We start from the raw sequence: 22,548 nt of genomic DNA, 5'->3' as shown, positions 1-22,548 counted from the left end.
AGTCACTTACCTACAAGTTATATAGTGTATAATAGTCCATTATAGGTAAGTATAATCATGTTCCTGCATGTATTTATGTATCTTTACTTTTTTTAGTGTTCTAGGCTTGCCCTTACTGAATTTTATTCTAATTTTTAAAATAGCTTCTGTGCTTAGTAATTTTTATCCTTAATTACTGGGAGGACTGCAGCTCTTGATTCAATAAATTGTGGGGCAAAGAGGTTCTACTGAGTCATAAAAATATTTGATAAAACAGTTCCCATGGAATCATTCCCAAAGTTGGGCTCTGTAGATGTTAGGCAGTGCTGGCACCTCACACATTTTGAGGTAGGTGGTGTCCATTCTCTTCTTCCAACTGAGGTCTGCTAGTGACAGAGCTTTCCCTGGAAGCTGGTTCTTCTGTTGAAAGCTGTGCTCACAGATTTTCTTTTTCAAATTGCTGTGAGACTCTCAATGCAGAATTTCCAGGTACATTCTCTCTATTTGGAAATGTAAATTTCAAGGAAATTTTCTTAAGGAGATAAACCTTGGAATTAAGATGCAGCGTCGATTGGGAAAGGCTTTTACATTTACATTTTCACAGGTTTTGACAGTTTTCTGACCTGGCTCTGCCTTCCCTAAATCCTACTTGCTCCTGGGAGTTGCACTGCTCTTTGTAGAGTGAGAAGGGTGAGGTGTAGGTAGATGCTTCACGCCATTAAATGTTGTGGATTCTATGTGGTTTTCATTTCCTGGTGGGCCGTGAGGGTGTTGTAGTGATAGCTGGGTGCACCCGAGGGCCACTGGTTCAAAACTGTCTTTGCCAGAGAGTATAATTTACAAGATAATTTTGTTGAAAAGCTTCTCTTCTGGGATGAAAATAAGTTTAATTAGATTAAATACTGGTCATTGACCGATGGTGTTTATGATATTCCCATGAATTCTTAGCTTAAATAACCTTACTGAATGGGGATTTTATTTGAGGGGCAAGTAGAGATGTCCTTCCTTTTATTTTCCTCACCTCCTTGCTCTTTATTCTTTTTTATAGAAACTTTGCCCATTAGAATCCCTAGAACTGCAGTTTGCCAAATGTGATTTGAGGAGCCTTGGACTTCCCAGAGACCTTTTCAGGGGATCACTGCAAAAGCAGTAGTGGGTAAAACAGCTGGTGCCTTCATATAAATCTAGGCACCACCACCAAACTTTACTAGTAGTGTATTCCTCACCACCATGCAATTGTAGTGTTTGTAAAAAGGCGGTTTCACTTCAGAATGTCCTTCAGAATGATGAGTGGTGCCAGAATAGTATTGGAATTTAATCTCAGCAGGGGCTTTAGAAGTCGAAAAGTCTAACCTCCCACCCGGTGCAAAGATTGGTATGATGGTCATCCCATATCTTTGCATTTCGAGTGATGGGAAGGTCAGTTCTTTACAAGGCAGCCTATTTCACTCTCATATAGCTGTAATTTTCAGAAATGTGTTCTTGTTTATGCATCAATGCTCTGCGTCTCTGTAATTTTTACCTTTTGATTCCAGTTTCTCAGTGTCCAATCAAAATAAAACATACCTATCTTCTACATAGTAGCCCTGCAAATATTTGAAGTTAGCTGTTGGGTTTTCCCTAAGTCTTCTTTTGTAGCCTGAACACCAGTAGGTCCAGTAATTAATAATAATAAGATCAAAATTTGGTTTTAGTTTTGTCTAGGATGAACTTTCTTTTTTTAAGTATTGTTTAGTGTAAATTCTTTGGATAGTATTATATCTTATCACAGATAATTAGAACAATCCAAGTTTAACATTTATGTTTATGTATGTTTGTACTTTATATTTCTGAAATACATGAAATATTTAGTTTCACTTCTATTAGATGAATTCTGGATTCTTTTAAACTGTAGTATTGGTATTAACAGCGTTTTGGCACTACATGAAATAAACAGAAAAACGCTAGTACTGTAATGTTGCTTCAGTATTATGGTCACTACCCTGATAGTGAGGTATGTTGTATATGAAAAGTGGCTTCAAATTGTATTAGAGAAACGAGGAAACTTCCAGTCCCTCAGGGGGGAAAATGAGAGTAAGTAAGCAAGAGACCCTCTTGGGGAGGTACATTTGATACGCTAATTTATTCAACGACCATTTCTAGCGCCCGCTCCATGATATGGACTCTTGTAGATTTGGGGAGTACAGTTGTGTACAAGATAGACAAAAGTGCTTGCTCTCCTGAAGCTTACATTCCCGTGATGAAAGGATATTCATAAATTGCTGTGTAGAAGTAAATGAGAATGACGTAAAGAGTCCCTGAGGTGGGCGGGGCACTTTGGGGTGATGAGGATATCAGAAGAAAAGAGAGAGACTTTTTAAAAACTTTGTGCCCCCAGGATATTTTGAGAATTGTGACATAAATGTTGTTTGTGAGAGGCTTATAGAGACAGAAAATTTGTTGAGAACCACTAATTTAGCACATGAGGAAACTGAGGCACAACTTTAAAATGGATAAATTTTAATAAGTTATTATTAAATTTAATAATTTAAAGAGTTGCATAGCATTAGTGAAGGAGCTGCGACTGGAGTCCAGTTTTCCTAGTTCCCGTTCGCATTCATTCACTGTTTCTTTTCCATACTTTTTTTGTCCAAGTGAACGTTTTTGGCTCTCCAATCTGTGCTGTAACAGAATTGTGTTTCATTGACATATGGTGGGTTGGAGGAAAGTCTTAAGGAGCTGCTTTCAGATGGGGTGAGAGAAGCCCGTAAGGGGCACATGCGCACAACCTCTCAGAATAGTTGGAATTAAAGGGTTCAGAGACCTTGCAAATGAGAATTACGCCAGCAAGATCGTGTGCTTCCTGTAGACCATATGTTTTTACAAATCGAACATTGTGCTGTGTTGAGCAGAGCTTTTTTTTTTTTTCTTTTGGAAGCCTAAAATTTTTGTTTTAATAGACTTAGAAGTTTCACCAGTGAGGGAAGTTGAAAGCCTGGATTGATTAGATTAGGAGCTTGGTGGGTGGAATGGTGATTTTGTAGAATCCCTTCTGAATCCTGTGGTGATTTGAACAGTCAGGCTGATGTTCCTTATTAGGTTGGCGCCCTGTGTTTCTACCTGAGGACCCATCCCATGGGGAACTCACTGTCTGTAGCTCAGTGGCCCAGGCTCATGGTATTATCTGTGGTACATTTTAGGGTGAGTGGATTGAGGCCTTGCCAGCTTCCCTCAGTCCATTACACTGTAGAGCAGAGGTTGGCCAGATAGTAACTAGTGTAGACTTTGAGGGTCATATAGCCTCTGCTGTAATTTCAAGTCTGCTTTTAGCATGAAAGCAGCCATGGACACTATGTAAATGCCTGAGCTGGCTGTGTTCCAGTAAAGCTTTATTTGCAAAAGGAGGTAGTGAGCTAGATATGGCCCACGGGCCCTGGATTGCTGACCCTTGACTTAAGAGTGATGTGGTAGGTATATGGGACAAGTTGAGCAGCTCCCTTAATAAACAGGAAGTCTTTTAACCCCTCCTTCATCTTTTTAAACTTTTGGGTAATTTGAATTACAGTGAAATGAATGTGGCCATTCAAACAGTCTGCAATTTGACCTTGACATGCTGAAGTTAAAATGTGTTTTGATATTTTCCCAAGTTACATTCTTGTTAGGTAGCCTTTCCCCTTTTTTGGACAGAAGCAAATCTTTTATTATACAAGCTCTTACTTCAGAAGAGCTCCATGTTTCATACTGTAAACTCTTCAGTTGGAATTTAAACGAGGCATTGAGATATATTCCTTTTTAATCAGGCAAAACTGAATTAAAATTTATGATTTGGGTAGCTAATCAGCAGACTGTAATCAAAGTGTGTGTGTGTGTGTGTGTGTGTGTGTGTGTGTGTTCTCCCTTACCCATTCTTTATTTGGATACACTGTTCATCTACTTATCATAAGTTTATTGATGCAATACCGAGTCAAGAAATAGCATTTTTAATGAAATGAAATATTACCCTGCTGTTAGTAATGAGGTTTCTGCAAAATACTGAAATGTCTGTGAACTAATGAAATGTGAGAAGAATTTAGGCTCTGTTTGATTTAGAATTATATAAAAATATCTGTTTACAATCATAAGGAGAAATTACCATAGACTTTTTACCTAGTTAGCGTTAATGCAAAGAGATTTTGGCCCTTATTTTTGTTTTCAGGAAGTTTCTGTTTATCATAAGGCTGGTTAAATATATAAACACACATAATTTTCAGTAGGAATTTAAAAAATCCCTAGTGGGCTACAATATGAAATAGAAGTAGAAATTTTATTTCTAAACCTTAAACTAATACTTAGTGCATTCACAGCATTTTAGCAGTATTTTTCAGAAAGAAAATATACAGGTATATAGTGGATTTTCTTCAGTTACTAGAGTGCACACTTAAAATTGTTCTGCAGTTTTCTTTTCATTTGATCCAAAATGAGCCACTGGAAGGTAGCCTTTTCTTAAGTTCACTCCTGCGTTGAAGATTTCTCTGCTTGCATTTCTTCACTTATGTCTGAGGAGAAGTACTCTTTTCCTTGCCAAGGTGTCCTCTGGCCTCCTCCCCCGATTTGACTTTTGTCAGTGTTCCTTTTCTTTGCATCAGGCTCTTCCACTGTTAACTGTCATGTAATCTCAAAGTCATGACATCTCTCAGAGGCCCAGTTTCCAAATCTATCAACCTTCTTGGCTCCCTTTTTTTTTGTGTGGTGAAGATTAAATTTGTACCAATAAAACACTAGATCTGTGTTGATCACGTAGCAGTTACGCAGCAAATCATGTTGGCCATTGATGATGATATTTAAAACATCCTACATTTTATCCTTCGACTGGTTCATTCCCCTTTAACTGCTAACTTCCTTGTGTTTTCTCTCTCCTCAAACATTTTACTCAAATTTGTTTGCCCCTCAGGCTCTAGAGCTTTCTCTTTCCTTCACCTCTACCTTTGCAATCTAGCTTTTAGCCCCATCTTGCTAAGTGACCGTGCAGTCACCGTGCTGTGGTTTTTTCTTCATCTCCATCCTGTCATTCTGGAGGCTGCCTCTTTCCTTAGTTTCTGTGACGAGGCAGGTCTGGTTTTTCTTTTGCTGTTTGCTTCTCTGACTTCTGAGTCCTCTTGTCCGCCCCCAAATGTTTGCACTCCCCCGGGTTCTGTTGTTGGTCTCTTTTCTTCTCACCCCACACCCTCCCTCAGTGCTCTCACCCCTCCCGGGGTTTCAGATAGCCCTTCTCTGCAGATGACTGTTAAATGTGTAATTCTAGCCTGCCCTGTTGTTTTGAGCTTAAGGTTTATATCTTGAGAGGTCAGCCTGGAGGAACTGTGGGCATCTCAGACTCAGCATGTCCTAAACCAGAGTCATCTTTTGTGTCCCCAGCCAGCTTGTCCAGATTTCCCTTTAGCTGTTAATAATAACCCCATTCTCCCAGCCACCATGTTTGGTGCCCCTCTTTTGCCACGCCTCTCCCTCATTTTCCACATTCCGTTAGTTGTGTCTTCTCAAGTTTACCCCTATAAAGTGTCTTTTCTTCCAAAAGTTTTTGGTGTATACATGTGCATAGAGGGCTATCTGGAAGGAAATTCACCAAAATATTTAAAGTCTTTTATCTCTGGATGATGGGATTTTATATTGTTTCAATTTTGTTTTTTAGTAACAGATATTGATTGTTTATATACTTGGACCCAACCTACAATCTTAACTTCTCAGTCCTCCTTGTCCTGAACTTCATCGGATAGGACTCCTAGCTGTTTCCTCAATACTTTCTTGTCTCTGCTCTTTTACTCAATGCTTGGTTTGTTTCTTCTTTGCATCTCCCGTTGTCATTTTCCAGGGCTCCCCTCGAGACCGCTTTCTTTAATGGAACCCTTCTTCCAACTGAATGTGCTTTCTCTTCTCATGAGCTCTCTGGTCCCTATGTCACTTCTGGTGTTCTGCTCTGGTCCCTATGTCACTTCCGGTGTTCTGCCTTCTGGTCTTCTTACGTGGGTTTTTGAGTTCATGTCTTTATTAGATTGTAAGCTCCATGCGGGCAGAGATTGGGTCTTACTCATCCTTTCTCCCTTTTGGTTACAATCTCTCAGTTTTTCTTTGGGAGACAACCCCTTTTCCCACTGGCTGTCTATGGTTTTGGTGAGATGGTCAATCAAAGTGTCCTGCCAAGAGGATGCTCTTTCCCTGGAATTTGAATTTTGAATCATGGGCTACAAGGACTGACAGTGATTGGCGCTGATTCATCCTGGCCAAGGTGCTCTGAAGACAACACTCATTAGTTCCTGCCTCCCAGATCCCTGGAGCTGCTCTGGTCCCTGAACTCTCCGAGGCCTGCTGCTTCAGATTTTCCTTCGTATCTGTGAGCTATCTCATATCCTTATGATAAATGTGTCTTTCTCTCTCTCTTTTTTTTTTTTAAACTTTAAGTTAGCCAAAAGTAGTTTCTGTTGCTTTTACCCAAAGATCCCTACCAATAGAGCTGTTATGATTGGAACTGACCACACTTAATCATTCTAGTTCTTACATTGATTCTGATGTGTTTTTTTCTTCTTTTTAAAAACAAAAACAAAAAACAGCCAGAGACCGCTGCTGCTTTGAAGCGTACACTAGAAACCCTGATGGACAGAGGGGCTGTGGTGAGGAACTTGGAGAACCTGGGCGAGCGTGCGCTTCCTTATAGGATCTCCGCCCACAGTCAGCGGCACACCAGGGGAGGGTAAGTCCTTCGTGAGTCACTGGACACGTGCCTTTGGTGGGCTCCGTAAGGAGCGCTGTGTAATTCATCTCAGGAGTTATTAGACGCTCATAGGTCCCCACTGTGCCAGGTGGTGTGCAGGTACGTACCCTAGCAATGTTGTGTTGCAGATGGGATGCATTTATGCTGACCCACAATAAGCTAATCAGAGCCCCAAAAGAGGTCATGCCAGCAGTAACACATTATTTATAAGCTTTTGATTGTGGGAAACTTTTCTCGTCAACTTAAGCACTGTTTTCCCCGGGCATTTCTTTAACTTTCACCTTTAAAACACCTCATTGAGCAATGTGTTGTCCACCTACTCAGTGCATCCTTTGTAAATATGAAGGTTGCAGATAACAAGCAAAATGTACTTCTTATTACTAATGTGTATAACCAGAGCCTAAAATCCCCAATAGGAAAATGGTTTTACCTATTCCAGCCAATTTTAATCACAATTTTAATCACAAAAGTAACGGGGCTTTTTTCTCACATAGTATATAGCAAGTTCCTCAAACATGTCAAGGATTTGATTTTATAGTGATACCTATCTTTGTAGAAATTCTTCGAGGTCAGTTTGTTTGTTGGGTTGGTTTGCCGCTTCTCTAAACTTATGCCCAAGGTTTCTGGTTTGGAGGAAGAATCTTATTTTGTTGGGTTTCCTAGAAGTAGGTGATAGAGAAATGGGAATCAGTTTTTAGCATAGCAGGGAAAGTCCAGGACTAGGAGACTTGATTCTCCTTCTGGGGCTCCCAGCTGTGTGGCCTAGACCAAGTCACTTAGCTTCCTTGGATACTGAACTCAGGTGGTCGTTCTCCCATCCACTTTGTCACAGTGATCAAATGAAATAACCTCTGAAGATGTGCTCTGCGGACAGTACTGGGTGTTGTATGATGCTGCTTTTAGTCATGTGGGGCGAGCAGCCTTGTGCAGGTTTGCTACATGTGATGGGCCCGAGTAAAGTCACACCTCACGCCAGGCTTTCTTACTGCTTGTAAACCTTCTGCCGAGATGTGGCACAGACTGCACGTTTCTTTTTATTGCTTCACCTTGTTTTGTGCTAGTGTTCAGCTTCTTGAGAGCACCTCTGAAGAGTGTGCCTGAGGTGTTGCTAGGCAACCTGAAATGCTCGGTGGCTTATTCCTCTCCACAATCATAACAACAGTAAGCGATGGAGACTGTGTGTATAACATTTTTTTAAAACTTAAACCAAACAAAGGGGTTTGGTTTTAATAGCAAGGCTACGAATCCTTTTGCCTTTTTTTTTTTTTTAAGAGAAGCATATAAACTTTGGCCAAGAGTTATTAGCCAGGTTCTGTGATGGAAGGCACTGAACAGGGAGAGAAGTCAGTTTCCTCATTATGTGCTTTCATGGATGTACAGTAGGAATGCTTTCTTCTGCCCCCTTTCCAAGTAGAGGATTCGACCTTGTTGAGGGCTAGTGTGACCAGCATCCTGGAATTTGCATTTCTCACAGTGCGTGGGTAGCGCTGCTGCTGCTACTGTGAGGACCACGCTTTGAGAACTGCCGCATTAACTCATCTAGTTTTCAGGCCTCTGTGTGCAGTGCTGGGGTAGGGTGGTACTCTTTCTCCTTTATGGATAGAATAAACTCAGATCTGGGAAGAGCTCGCCTGGAATCAAGCCAGAGCTGCTGACAACACCAGACCTACATTCCAGATTCCTGACAAGGTGCCGGTGCCCCACCAAGGGCTGTGTTGCCGTCACTTAGTTCATTTATGGTTAAGGATTTTATTTCTGGGTGGTTTTTCTGTTTGTTTGTTTTTTTACTTTCAGACTCCTCAGAGAAGGAGAAGCAGCATCCTTAAAATATATCATACTGTGTCTATTATACATCAACATAAAAAGGTGGTGCCTAGCTCCAGTGTGGGAGGTTCATGTTTTAAGTTTGCTTTTCTGAGGATAAATCAGTATCTGGTATTTATTTGCTTGAGGTAGTGTTTTCCAAAGTGTGGTCTCTGAAATGCTAGTGATACAGATATGCTCCACCAAAAATGGAGGGTGTGTGTGATCAGTCAGATGTGGGAAGCCTTAAAAAAAAAAAAAAAAAAAAGTGAAAAAAAGGGACTTTCCTGGCAGTCCAGTGTTAAGACTCCGAGCTTCCGCTGCAGGGGGCGCGGGTTTGATCCCTGGTCAGGGAACTGAGACCCACATGCTGCACATACTGTGCAGCGCGGCCAAAAAAAAAAAAAAAGATGTGGGACGCCTTGCATGATCTAATCCTTCTGGAAATTCACAACACACCTTAGCGTATAAATGGTGAGAAGCCCTTCCATAAGATGCCCTAGTTTGTCAATTTTACTTGACCATGTTACTTTTGTTTTTGTAACACTCGTTAATGTTCTTCACAGTGGCTTTTGGTAAATGAGACGAGGGGCTAGTGTAGTTGGGAGTTCCCTGGTTTGGAGATTTAAAATTGAGTGGCGTGTCAGATGGCTGCATTGTGGAGCTTGAGTTTAGTCTGATATTCCCTTAGCTGCAGCCGGTCTTCCCATAGTCACTACCCCCAGTGATGTTTGTAGTAGGCATTCTGTTCACTTGTCAAGTTCTTTTTGTGCACTGACATAGCCACAGAAGGCACTACAAGCATGTATGAAGGAGACTATGTGCCAGGTTGTGTTAGGTGCTGGGAAGGTTCACTTTTATGAAGTGGTTGAGAATAAACAGGGTGGACTTGTGTGTTATGCATTTATTAGCGTTCAGAAGTTTTTGGCTCTTTTCAAACAGCCCTGGAGGCCATGAAACGTATCTGTAATTGTGGTGGGGCACTGGTTTGACTCCTGAGGTTGATATGTTGAGAGCCAGTTTTTTAGCTGGCTAACGAGTGAGCCCTAGATGCCCTCCATGAATCCACATTGCACTGTGGTGCTGTTGGTTTTAAGTGTTGCTTTTACATTTTGTGGGAAGAAATGGTTTATCCTGGTGGTATTCCTAGGTCTCAGGATGGTTCTTATGATCGTTGTGGTTCTTGATCTCAAGCAGTTTTCACTTGAATCAAAGACATGCCTGCATATGGCTAACCTAGGCACCAGCCAAGCGGGTGTAAGCACAGGGGCCCAGCACGGAACGGTCCCTCTGACCGAGGCTGGCAACCAGGCGTCTCTCTTGCAGTTACTTCCATCATGTTGAGTGATTGCCTCCCATCTCACCTCCTTCCCCCAAATCCATACCCCTGCTACACACATGCCAAGTAGGCCTGCCGGAAAGAAGAATGGACTGAGAGAGTGCTTAGGTAGGAGAGATAGTGCTACTTTAGGGTTATTTGGGAAGCTTTCCAAAAGGAGGAGGTGGTACCTTGAAAGTGGTACCTGGTGTTTATTATTATATGAAGTCTGTTACCAGTTTATGCCAAAAGAATATCATCATTATACTCCAGATATTAACTTAGTCAGTCCTGACTTTGGGAACAGGTTACATTCCAGGAATTTGTCTGTAGGTTTATTGTTTATAACTGGGAACCTGTTTTCCCATTGGAACAACTTGTTCCCAGGCTGATCCACAGAAACTTACTTAAACTCATAATCTCTGAGGGTCAATAGAATTGGACGAGTCATTTATGTCCCCTAGGGACAGGGAAGAGTTGACCGGATGCCCTGTTGCTGTTTGGGCCAGGTTGGGATGGTTGGGTCTTCGGACCGTTTTTCCCGATGGAGGCTTCTGGCCTCACTCACCACCCATTTCACGAGGCAGCGCCTGGAAACCACTGGAGCATGATTAGGAGCTGGGGGTAGAGTGGGGGGTCGGGGTGGGGATGGTCTTAGAGGGGCTGGGATTTATTCTCAGCTCCGGATTTGCTTTGGTCTCCTGGGGGCCCCCCCAGATTATCTTTCCTTTGTGCTTTCTCATGCTCACCTTTGTACCCTCATCAGCTCTCTGGGAAAGGCAAGGTTGTTGTTGTGGAAAATTCTTTCTGTGTTCCTTGGTGTCTAAAAGGGGACAGTGTTACATAGGCAGAAGGGAGTAAGTGCTCATTTAGACCCTTGCTCAGAAGGGGCAGGTTTTTACTGACTCATAGTATCAGTCACCCTCTGCCAGAACTGCCTCAGCATCTTCCTCCAGGGCTGCACAGACTGGTTTAAGGCTCTCTTTCCACTAGATGGGGCTGGACTGAGACTAAGAGGGATTTCTGGTGCAGGAGGGGGAACCTTAGAAGAAACCGTAGTCTATATTGCAGCGATGGGCTTGTGCTTGTTTGTAAAAGGATGCCCCAGATTGCTTTGACTGTTTTTACCACCTCTGCTTTCACTGCAGTGCGATTGGGCTAACTTCAGAATGTGTGTGTATGAGAACTCTTAAGTAGTGAAGGAGGTTTTTCTTGCCTGTTTTGTCCCTCCTTTGTCTGTTCTCATGTGTTTAAAATGTGAATAGGTGCTTATAGCAAAGATCTGCTGGTCTACATATAAGACGCCCTTCTGTTTACGGGTAAGCAGAATGATAAAAATAACTGGCTCTATGGTGAATCAGTGGAATTTTACTGACTTGCTCTCCAAATGTGTCTGCAGCTAACTCCAAGAGTGCTGGCACCCTCTCTAGAGGAGATTGATTCTCCTCTGTAGTTTTCTCGTTAGCTAACGTTTCCATGTTCTTGTGCTTTCTTGCCAGCATTAAGTCCAGGCCAGCATCCTGACCCCATTCTTGTGTGTAGGTGCTTCACGATGGGGTTTCAGGGCAGGGCTGCTGTGTAGCCTTGGAGGTTTCTTTTTAGTGGCAGTGTCCCAAGATTTGTAAGAATTCTGCAGCATGTTTGGTGGTTTTTAAAATGTATGAGACCCAATGGATTTTAAAAAAGGAATGGGGCTTTTCCATGCAGAGGCTGTCTTGGTTTTAAGGAGAATAATTCACTGCTTCAGTGAAGCCTGAATCCAGCAAGGTTTAACCGATACAGTCTAGGAACTGGCATTCAAACGGATCTGTTTCCTATGTTCCAAAAGGCTTGAAGAGGCTTCCTGGCTGCAAATCCCTCTCCTCTCCCTCCCCCACCCCACTCACGGGGAGCCACTGAGCGCTTCAGTGGAAATTTCCACTCGTCTGCGAGGGGGAGGGCGAGGCTATGAGTGAGTGTGTGACGGAGAGAGACAGACAAAGAAAACTCACATTCAAGCAGGCACTTTCTATGGACAACTTGTAACTGTAGGGTGAAGACAGAAGTGAAATAAAAACCAAATACAACCTTTAGTGTTTAGGAGCGTTGCAAGAAGCCACTCGGGTGGGTGAGGGCTGGCAGGCTGCAGAGCCTTGTGTCAGGAGGCCACTGAGTGGTTTGCTGGTCTTGTTGCCCAGAGAGGAGGGCAGAAAGGACGCTGAGGGCTGCTGGCTCCCTCGTGAAGCTGAGCTGGGGATGGAGTATGCTTGGCGGCACTGGGCTCAGTCTGTCCTGGGCAAGCCCTTTCTCTGGGTCTTTTCAGATCTCTGTGGGGTTTCAGTCATGTAGTGGAGAGTTTTGTGGTGCGTGTCTTAAGAAATATAGAAAGGGTTAACTGCCACCTTCAAGACCACGTGGGCAGTTCTGCCTACGAGATGGTTCCCTGTTCCTCCAACTTTTGAACATGGGACTCTGTGATGAGAAATGCACTAGTGTACTAAACCATTTTCTGTCCTTTCTCTCCTTGCCAGTATCCATCATTTCCTTGCCTCTACTTCTGCAGAGTTGGTGCCACCTAAAATCCAAGTGGTTTTCTATAGAAAAGAGAGAAGCTGATGTCTACCTTGCGGGTGAAGTGATTCTATAATGAGAACCACATGTGGGACAATACACCTTGAAATGTCAGCACCACTGGGTTTTGTGTTGAAGGCGAGAGCAGTGTTTACCCTGGCTACCTGGTGTGCAGAACCATTTCACTGGTGCTACTGAACATGTGGTTGAAGGTGCTGGGAATGTAGACTGTAATCAGATTTGAGATTACTAAACTGGATTTTTCCAAAATGATTGGTTCATATATTGATTTAATCACTGATTAGAGTAAATGTGGAGATTGGAAAACTGGCTGTTTGGAGAACTTGATTTTTTTTTTTTTTTTTTCCTTATTGGAATGTCAGCTTTTGGGCATGTCTAGGCAGTTGCAATTATAGTCATACTTGTAAACTACCTTGAGTGAGGAGCTCATCCTGAGAATGGAGATACGAGTCTACATGTTAGACGTGTGACGACGTTTGGTCTTGTGTGTTGATTCCGCATAGCTAGGTTAGGGGGAGAAGCAGACATTGTTACCTCATTGTGGGATGAAGGTGGAGCAGATGCCTCTGGAGATGCCGAGCCCCCCTTCTGGCCCCCTTCCTTTGAACAGCAGCTCGTCTGAATTTCAGAATGGCTTCTCCATGGCAGATTTCAGTGGGATGTAGGGGGTTCCGAGGTCGTTTTGTCAACCTAATTCCTATTTTTACAGGTCTGTTATGGACCTGTGCTGTCATGGGAAAGGGATCCTTGCAGGCATCAGAAGCTGCCCAGACCTACAACTCCAAGTAGGCTGTTTCTGGGCTTCACTTCTCATTGTCATTCCTTAGGTCACCTGTGGTTAGAAAAACCCACTAATACGTATAAAATAGATAACTAACAAGAACCTGCTGTATAAAAAAATAAATAAAATGAAATTCAAAATTTCAAAAAAAAAAAGAAAAAAGAAAAACCCAGTAGCTAGGAGTCAGGTGTCCACGACCACCGCGTCATTTCCACAGTCTCCTGCGGGACTGGGAGACGTGTGCAGGTCTTGGAAGCCTGGGTTTCTGCTAGCACTGTGCCCTTGTGACTTCTCTCCCCAGCTGGACTCAATGTTCCAGGGGGTCAAGGCCATGTGTACCTCATCTTTTTAGTCTCCTGAGGTTTGCCCATAGTAGATGTTCATTGACTGGTTAAGTTTGCCCAAGATAAATCAGTGAGAAGAAGAATATATCCTGGCAGTAACCAAGAATTGGTCAGTGCATCCCTGTGTGGGAAGGCCATAAAGGACTATTGACCTGTGTGCTTGGGCTGCTAAGGCAGATAGAGATTGTCCTGGACTCCTGCTTGTTTCTCTCACAGTGGGGAGGGACAGCTTGGTTCCCTGGGAGGGAGATGTGGAGGTAAGAGGTTAGCTATTTTTTTAAATTAATTTATTTTATTTTATTTATTTTATTTTTGGCTGCGTTGGATCTTTGTTGCTGCGCCCGGGCTTTTCTCTAGTTGCAGCGAGCAGGGGCTACTCTTCGTTGCGGTGCGCGGGCTTCTCATTGCGGTGGCTTCTCTTGTTGCGGAGCACGGGCTCTAGGCACGCGGGCTCAGTAGTTGTGGCTCGCGGGCTCTAGGGTGCAGGCTCAGTAGTTGTGGGCTTAGTTGCTCAGCGGCATGTGGGATCTTCCCGGACCAGGGCTCAAACCCGTGTCCCCTGCACTGGCAGGCGGATTCTCAACCACTGCGCCACGAGGGAAGTCCAAGAGGTTAGCTTTCAACTGTGAATGTAAGGTTAGCTTTCAACTTTGAATACAGTAAGATCTGCCCATCTGTGAGCCACTCCTAGCTCCTTCTCTGTCTTGGTGGTGTTTCCTTTCTGTGGAAATTTCCACAGTGCAATAAGGAGCATGGGAGTAGAAGCAGTCTTGCCCACATGAGCCCCAGGCGTAGATCAACAGTGTGATAAGCATGAAGTGACTGTCACAGCTGTGGCTGTGGGCACTAACCCATTTGCATCTTGGCCAGTGCTTTTGTTTGGGTTTGGTTGCTGGATGAGTGTCCTGACTGGTAGAGGGAAGGCAGAGTAGCTAAAAGAAGGTAAAGGCTGGAGGGGTTTTGGTAGTAACAGAGCCTCCTGAAGCCAAGCTTAGGGTTCCCAGACCTTTTTCTAGTGCTTTTCTTTATCCTTGAGAAACCTGCAGAATGCCAGTTGCTGGCTAGCAAAAGATGTATTTGACAGAGTGGGAGCTGAGGGGTCTGTAAGTCTGGATCCTGCCTCTCCCCTTGTGACCTGGTGCAGATCAGTTCCCTGGAAAGCAGCGGAAGGGGTTGGACTGCGTCGTCTTCACGGTCCTCTCCCCATTCACTGGGGTTCTGTAACCCAGTGATCCCAAAGTTCTCTGTGGCTTCTTATGTCCTGGAGTCAAAAGACGTACTCTTAGAATCCTGGCTGAGGCCACTTAGTAGCTGAGTGACCTTGAACTAATGACTTAATCATTATAAAATTCAAAGGAGATAATGTGTAGGAAACCACTTTGAAAACTGCTAGTTGTTGCTGGGGAGAAGGCTGCTGGGCCCACACCAGCACCCAGCACCACTTCCTCTTGCACTTCCTGAGTTGCCACATGGAGTGGAGCTTCCACTTCCTCCTCCTCTTCCTCAGGAACTGTTTAAAAGAAAGTTCTATCTAAGACACTTGCCTTTTCATTTCTGAAATAATACCTGGCTTCTAGTTTCCATCCTTGGGTATTCTTTTTACCCTTATCACAAAATGGTATCCAGAAAGTTTTGGGTTATTTCTTAGCATTATTTGGTGAACGCCAGTGTATGGAGGATACTGCTCAGGAAGACTGCACGAGAATTGATTTGTGGGCAGATGAGTTGCTTGTTGGCTATCGTAAACACACTCTCTCTTAGAAACATGTTTAGACTCAGAGGCTAGCCCACAAAAATACCTCTGTGGTGTAGTAGAATGGAAAATGGAAGAAGACGATGCTTGCTGAACCCCAGATATGGTATCTGAGTAACTTGAATACTTGACCGTAAAGAGGGGCAGGCTTAACTCACTAGAGCAAGGGACACCTGTGTACTCTGGAGGGAGGGGATGTGGAGCATTTACAGGGCTGGCAGTGGTAACTGCCGGGGTGGCTGTGTGCCCAGAGCGTGTCAGGCCCTCGCTAAGCATTTCCCTCCATATGTTACCCTGTGTAATAGATGGCGTTTCACAGTGCACTACCTCTGGCTATCAGGGCTTTAAGTGGAGTAAAGCAAAAGAGGAAGACGCTTCTATGGAAACTAGATGAAAAGCAAGGAAAGAGGAAGGAGCTCAGAGAGGATGTATATGTGTTTAAAGAAAAACTGCGGCTATAGAATGAAGTATTGTGGGATGTTAACAGACAGAGGGTGAGGTCATAACTTGTCCATGGTAGCTAGGCAAGACATTTTGATGTATACTGGATGAAAGAACAAATGGATAAAAAGGGAAGAGAGATGCTGGAGGCCATGTTGAATGAGAGCGTTCCCAGCCCTGGCCACCAGGTGGCCATAATTATTGGGGGTTGGAGGAGTGGGAAAAGTGCTGGGGGTTGGCAAGGAGAAGGTGATTTAAGGTCGATTACACTTATTTTTTAGGCTCTAATTCAGAGCCTTACTCAAGGTAAGTAATCAATAATTAACCATTGAACAAACGAGCAGTTCTTAAGTTGGGTGATGGCAACCATAGTGCCTGCTTTGTGGAGTAGAAATAAACAAGTAGAATTAAACCTTGGAAGATTTGGCCAGGTTGGTGTGTAATTTTCAGAGTAAGCCCAAATGGTGGTTTCATCATTGAGCATACGTGCAAGTCAGTGATCAAGAAGTTTGCCAGGTCGTGGAGGAATTGGCATTTTTATTTCATTTCTTGAAAAACCCTCGGCGTCTTCATCAGCTGTAGTTACTCCTCATCATCACCACTCTATATCGAGTCATTCACCAAGTCCTGCTCATTCAACTTCTATATACCATTTTAAAATCAGCAGCTTTGTAGAGGTATAAATGACACACAATAAACTGCACATATATGTAAACCCATGAAATCACCACAATCAAGATGATAAATTGGTCACCCCTAAAGTTTCCTCCTGCCTCTTGTGATCCTTCCTTCCACTTATCCGCCATCTGATCTCCTTTCTTTCACTATAGATTAGCTTATATTTTCTAAAATCTTATTTAGATAGAATCAGACGGTATGTACTCTTTTTTACTCTAGTTTCTTTTACTCAGCGAAATTATTATGAGATTCATCAGTGGTATGTATTAATAATTTATTCCTTTTTATTGTGGAATAGTGTGCCATTTTATGGATATGCTACAGTTTGCTTATCAGTTTACATGTTAATGGATATTTGTGTTATTTCCAGTTTCGGGTTGTTACAAGTAAAGCTGCTATGAACATCGATGTAGAAGTTGTTCTGTGGGCATATGCTTTAATTTTCTTGGGTAAATCTAGGAATGGAATGGCTTGATCATAATGGCAGGTGTATGTTTAACTTTTTAAGAGACTGCCACACTGGTTTCCAAAGTTGGTTGTATCATTTTGCATTCCCACTAGCAGTGTATGAAAGTGTCAGTTCCTCTACATGCTCACCACACTTGGTATGGTCATTTTTTAGCCATTCTAGTAGGTAACTCTTCGTGGTTTTAGTTTGCATTTCTCTAATGACTAGTGGTATTAAGCATCTTTTCATATGCTTCTTCGCCATTGTATATCTTCAGAGAAATGCCTTTTCAAATTTATGTCCATTTTTAAAAATTGGTTTTTTAATTAAACTGTGAGAGTTTTTAATATTCTAGAAATAAGTCCTTTATCAAATATGAGTTTGCAAGTCCCAGTGCATGGCTTGTCTTCTTATTATCTTAAGAGTATCTTTCAAAGAGCAGTTTTTAATTTTGATGAAGTCTGAAGTATCAAATTTTTCTTTTATGGATTGTGCTTTTGGTGTCATGTCTAAGGAATCTTTGCTTAACCCAAGGTCACAAGGATTTTCTCCTGTATTTTCTTCTAGTTTTCTAGCTTTGTGTTTTATGTTTAGATTCGTGTTCTAGTTTGAGTTAATTTTTATATATGGTACAAGCATGGATCAAAGAGCTCATTTTTTTGCCTATGGATATCAAATTGTTCCAGCACCTTTTGTTGAAAGGACTATCCTTTCTTTACTGAATTGCCTTTGCACCTTTGTCACAAATCAGTTGTGCATTTGGATCTATTTCTGAACTCTCTATTCTATTGATCTATTTGTTTATCTTTATATAAATACCATACTGTCTTGATTACCATAGCTTTATAGTAAGTCTTGAAATCAAGTAGTGTTAGTCCTTCAACTTCATTCCTTATCAAAGTTGTTTTGGCTGTTCTTGGTCTTTTGAATTTCCATATGAACTTAAGAATCAGTTGTCAATTTCTAACAGAAAAGTTTAGGATTTTGACTGGGATTCTTTTGACTCTTTACGTCAGTTTGGGAAAATAGACAACTAAACAAGTTGAATCTTCCTACCCATGAACAAGGTATACCTCTCCATTTATGTATGTTTTCTTTAACTTCTTTCAGCAATGTTTTATAGTTTTAATTTACAAGTCTTGCACATCTTCTGTCAGATTTATCACTGAATATTTAATATTTAATTTCAAGGTCTGATTATTTGTTGCTAGTATATAGAAATACAATTGATTTTTGTTTATTGATCTTGTATCTTGCAACCTTGTTAAACTTACAGTCTGGTATCTTTTCCATAAGCTTCTTCAGATTTTTCTATATACACGATCGTGACATCTGCAAATAAAGACAGTTTTACTTTTTCCTTATCAACCTGGATGCTTTTTACTTCTTTTTTTCTTGCCTTATTGCACTGGCAAGGCACTTCAGTAAAATGTCAGATAGAAGTAGTGAGAGTAGACGTTCTTGTTTGTTCCCGCTCTTAGGGGGAAAGCATTCAGACTTTGACCAGTTAGTATGATGTTAGCTGTAGGTTTTTCAAAGATGCTTTTTATAAGTTGTAGAAGATTCCTTCTTTCCCTAGCTTGCTGAGAGTTTTTATCAGGAATGGATATGGGATTTTGCTAAATGCTGTTTTTTGCATCTATTGGAATGATCACATGGTTTTTCTTTTTTAGTTTGTTAATATGGTGATTTTCATTGATTTTCAAATGTTAAGCCAATCTTGTATTCTTGGACTAAATCCTACTTGGTCAGGATATATTGTCCTTTTTATATATTATAGTAGCCAATGTGCTAAAATTTTGTTTAGAATCTTTTCATTTATGTATATGAGGGATGTTGGTCTGTTTTTTTCTTTTCTTTTAGTGTCTTTGTCTGGTCTTGGTACCAGGGTAATGCTGACTTCATAGGACAAGTTCAAAAGTGTTGTCCTTCTTTCCAGACCAATTTGTATCAGAATTGGTATTTTTTTCTTAAACATTTGGTAGAGTTTGCCAGTGAAACCATTTGTGCCTATAGTTATCCTTGTGGGAAGGTTTTTAACTACAAATTTAATTTCTTTGATAGATATAGGGCTATTCAGGTCATCTGTTCCTTCTTGAGTGAGTTTTGATAGTTTGTATTTTTCTAGGAATTTCAGTTAGGTTGTCAATTTATTGCAAAAGTTTTTTTTATGATATTCCCTTACCATTCTTTTAATATCTGTAAACTTTGTAGTTGTTTCACCTTTCTCATTCCCAAATATCGGTAATTTGTATCTTATCTCTTTTTACTGATCAATCTGATTGGAATTGTATCAGTTTTATTGATCTCAGTGAACTAGTGTTTGGTTTCACTGATGTTCTCTATTGTTTTTCCTGCTTCAGGGATTTCTGCTCTGATTTTTATTATTTTCTTTTTTGGTCTTACTTTGCATTTAATTTGCTCTTCTTTTCCTAGTTTCTTAAGGTGGAAGCTGAGGTCATTGATTTGAGGCCCTTCTTTTGTCTTACGTAGATGTTTAGTGCTGTAAGTTTACTGCTAAGTACTGCTTTAGTGGCATTCTCCAAATTTGATGTGTTGTTTTCATTTTCATTCAATTCAAAGTATTTTGTAATTTCCCTTTTGATTTCTTCTTTGACCCATAGGTTATTTAGATGTATGTTTAGTTTCCAAGTATATGGGGATTTTCTCAAGATTTTTCTGTATGACTCGAATCCCTTTAGATGTATTGAAACTCATTTTATGGCCCAGAATATGGTCATCCTTGGTAAATGTTTTGTATGCCCTTGAGAACCAATATGTATCTTGCTGTTGTTGGGTGGAGGGGTCTATAAATGTCAGATCCAGTTGGTTGAGGGTGGTGTTTGCTTCTTCTGTAACCTTGCTGGTTTTCTGTATACTAGGTCTGTTGATTACTGAGAGGAATGTTAAAAGTTTCCACCTATAATTGTGGATTTGTCTCTTTCTCTTTTCAGTTCTGTTAGTTTTTACTTTCTGTATGTTGTAGCTCTGTTATCTGTACGTACACGTTTAGGAATTTTGTGTCTTCTTGGTGAACCCATCGTTAAGTGTTGTCTCTTTTTTCCCCTGATAATTTTTTTTGCTCAGAAGTCTCCTTTGTCTGATATTACTGTAGCCACTTCAACTGTCTTTTGATTAGTGTTTTTGCGTGATATATATTTTTCTGTGCTTTAACTTTTAATTATTTTTACTTGAATAACTTTCCCACTAGGCTTGTGAATGGTCACATGGGAAGTTGGGAATTTTTCTTACGAGTTTTGAACCCTCTCCTTGTGTAGAATTACACAAAATGCCATACTTTTTCTAATAACGTTCTTCCTTGCTGAATTTGTTCATTTTTAATTTGGTCTTTCCTGCTTTCTGTGAGAATTCCACGCTTCATGCCAACACACCACTGTGAAATACTTACTGTGGACCTGATGTACGTTAGCCTATGCTCAAGGTGCTGGGGATGTAGCAACAAGGTCCTTCTTCTTAGGGCAGTTATATTTCAGTGGAGTGAGACAGACTGTAAACAAATATACATTGTGTTAGTGGTGATAAAGTGCTATGGGGAAAAAAATAAAGCATTAAGAAAGGGAGGTAGGGATGAGGCTGGGTGGGCGGGGCAGAAGGGCTCTCTGACAAGGTGACTTTTGGACAAGACGTGATGGAAGTGAGGGATGAACTCTGTGGAACTAAGGTGAAGAATATTTCTGGCAGAGGCACAAAGAGTGCAAAGACCTAGGATGGGAATATGCTTGGGAGAAGAGTGTGGCTGGAACCAAATAAGTGGTGTCAAAGGTCATCTGAACCAGCTGGAACATTGTAGAATTATGAAATACTGCCCTGAAAACTGTCCTTTAACAACACCGTGGTCCAAACCAAACAGTACAAGTGAGGCTTCAACTTTTGCAACAGAGCACGGGTGGGGTGGGCAGGGAATAGAGACACTTCTTCCTTTGCATTGGCATACGGCCAACTACTGATAAAGTTATTAAGACTGAAGACCAGTGAGCTGTATGAGATGTCCGTCTGTATTAGTCTGGTCTGAGTAGATGAATGTTAAATTCTTTCTGTCACCCAAGATTCAGGTAGTTTTCTTTTTGTTCCTGTCAGTTCTTGAATGTGCTGGATAGTCTTAGATGAATCCCAGGCCTTTCTTAACCTTTTTCTAGTTTATGAAGTATGGCTGATGGTTCTTACTCTATCTCTTAGGTGCATTAAGTCACTTGTCAAATCCTTTGGAAAATTAGAAGACTCATAGATGTTTTCACAAAAAGCATCAACTAATGGTTTGAAAAATTCAGTGGAGTGTAATGGGAAAGGCCGTAGGAAAAGGGAGGTCGGGCACACTACTACACTTTGGTTTAGCTGGTCAGCTGGCAGTTTCTATTTTGACAAAGATGTGTATGTGTGTTTGTGGGTAGTTGATGTCTGTATGTGGAGAGGAGTAAAACGAAAACATTGACCAAAAGAGTGAGATTGCTGTATTTCAGAATGCAGCATATTCACAAATTTTTATTTTATTGCAGGTATTTCTTGGTGGATTTTTACGCACCGACAACAACTGTTGAAGGCATAATGGAGCATTTGTCTCGAGACATTGATGTGATTAGACCAAATATTATAAAACACCCTCTGACCCAGGAAGTGAAAGAGTGTGAAGGGATCGTCCCAGTCCCACTTGAAGAAAAGCTGTATTCCACCAAGAAGAGGAAGTGAGAAGATTCACCAGATTTTAGCCTTCTATTTAATTCTCTCACTTTTGAGCACCATGGATTAATAACTTACCAGCTTGATCTTTATGTAAGAGGGTGCTTTCAGTGCCCTTTGATTTTTCTAAGGTACTTTTAGTTCTTGATCCCCTTTGCTGTGAGAAGTCGGAAAATGGCCTCCTTAGAGCCACTTTGTAATATATGGCGTCAGCGCTCCCTGCTCGATTGCGTTTCACGAATGTAATTTGTCAGTGAGGACTTTGCCCTACAGCAGCACTAACACCGCTTTGAAGAGCAAAGGTTATAAAAACCACTTTGGATTGCACGCTAGTTATTCAGACTGTATACCACCATGCAAAATAAAATTTTAAGACCATCGTATTATATGAGTAACTTTTGATCAGAGTGAAAGTCTGTGATTTTAAAGAACTTTTGCCTCTTCACCTCCCCCAGCACCGTGCCCCATCCGAGGCCTCACAGCTCCAGTCTGCCCAGAATGCTGGCAGCGTGTGGGCGGGGCTCCCGGTTACCAGCGCAGGTTCAAGACTGGGAGAAGCCAGGGTGAGGGCAGGTGGGATGTGTCTGCCCCTTGACTCCTGGGCAGTCACTTTTCCTTTCATCTCACAAGTAACTTGTCCTTGTGGTGGGTGCTGCTCTTGGTAGAGGGGCGTGTGTGTTCTGTGGCGGTTGGTGGTGGCACTGCTTCCTGTCATTCCTCTGCCAGTAGCACTGCTTCCTCACTGTCCCTTGGGCCTGCAGACCTCTTTGGGGAAGTGGCCACCTTTGAACTCTGCACCTCTTCCCTTCTCCCCGCTACCCTGATGAGTCGGAAGCCAATTGCTGTTGAGTTGGGGATGCCCAAAGAGCTAGCTGGCGCCATGCCTGTGGCTAGTGGCATGCTGAGCTCTTAAGTTAGGGGGACTTGTAAGAAGATACATCTTTTTTTTTTTTTTTAAGTTTATCCCTTCATTTTGGAAGGACTTTTTAAAAAAAAATTTGTATTTATTTATT

At 41.8% G+C, this 22,548-nt stretch overlaps 1 protein-coding gene across 1 annotated transcript in view; it reads left to right on the top strand.

Moving 5' to 3' along the window:
* MRPS6 (mitochondrial ribosomal protein S6) overlaps positions 1-21,918 on the top strand; it is a 64,405-nt gene extending 42,487 nt beyond the window's left edge. The window contains exons 3-4 of the mRNA XM_061192691.1: positions 6,543-6,682; positions 21,355-21,918. Of these exons, the coding sequence (XP_061048674.1) occupies positions 6,543-6,682; positions 21,355-21,544 (330 nt within the window). The 3' untranslated portion in view covers positions 21,545-21,918. The remainder of the gene's footprint in view (positions 1-6,542; positions 6,683-21,354) is intronic.
* The last annotated feature ends 630 nt before the right edge of the window (positions 21,919-22,548 follow it).

This window comes from Eubalaena glacialis, chromosome 6, assembly GCF_028564815.1.
Source record: "Eubalaena glacialis isolate mEubGla1 chromosome 6, mEubGla1.1.hap2.+ XY, whole genome shotgun sequence".
Taxonomy (NCBI): domain Eukaryota; kingdom Metazoa; phylum Chordata; class Mammalia; order Artiodactyla; family Balaenidae; genus Eubalaena; species Eubalaena glacialis.
Note: the sequence above shows the minus strand (reverse complement) of the source record. Positions and strands in the feature narration are given on the sequence as shown.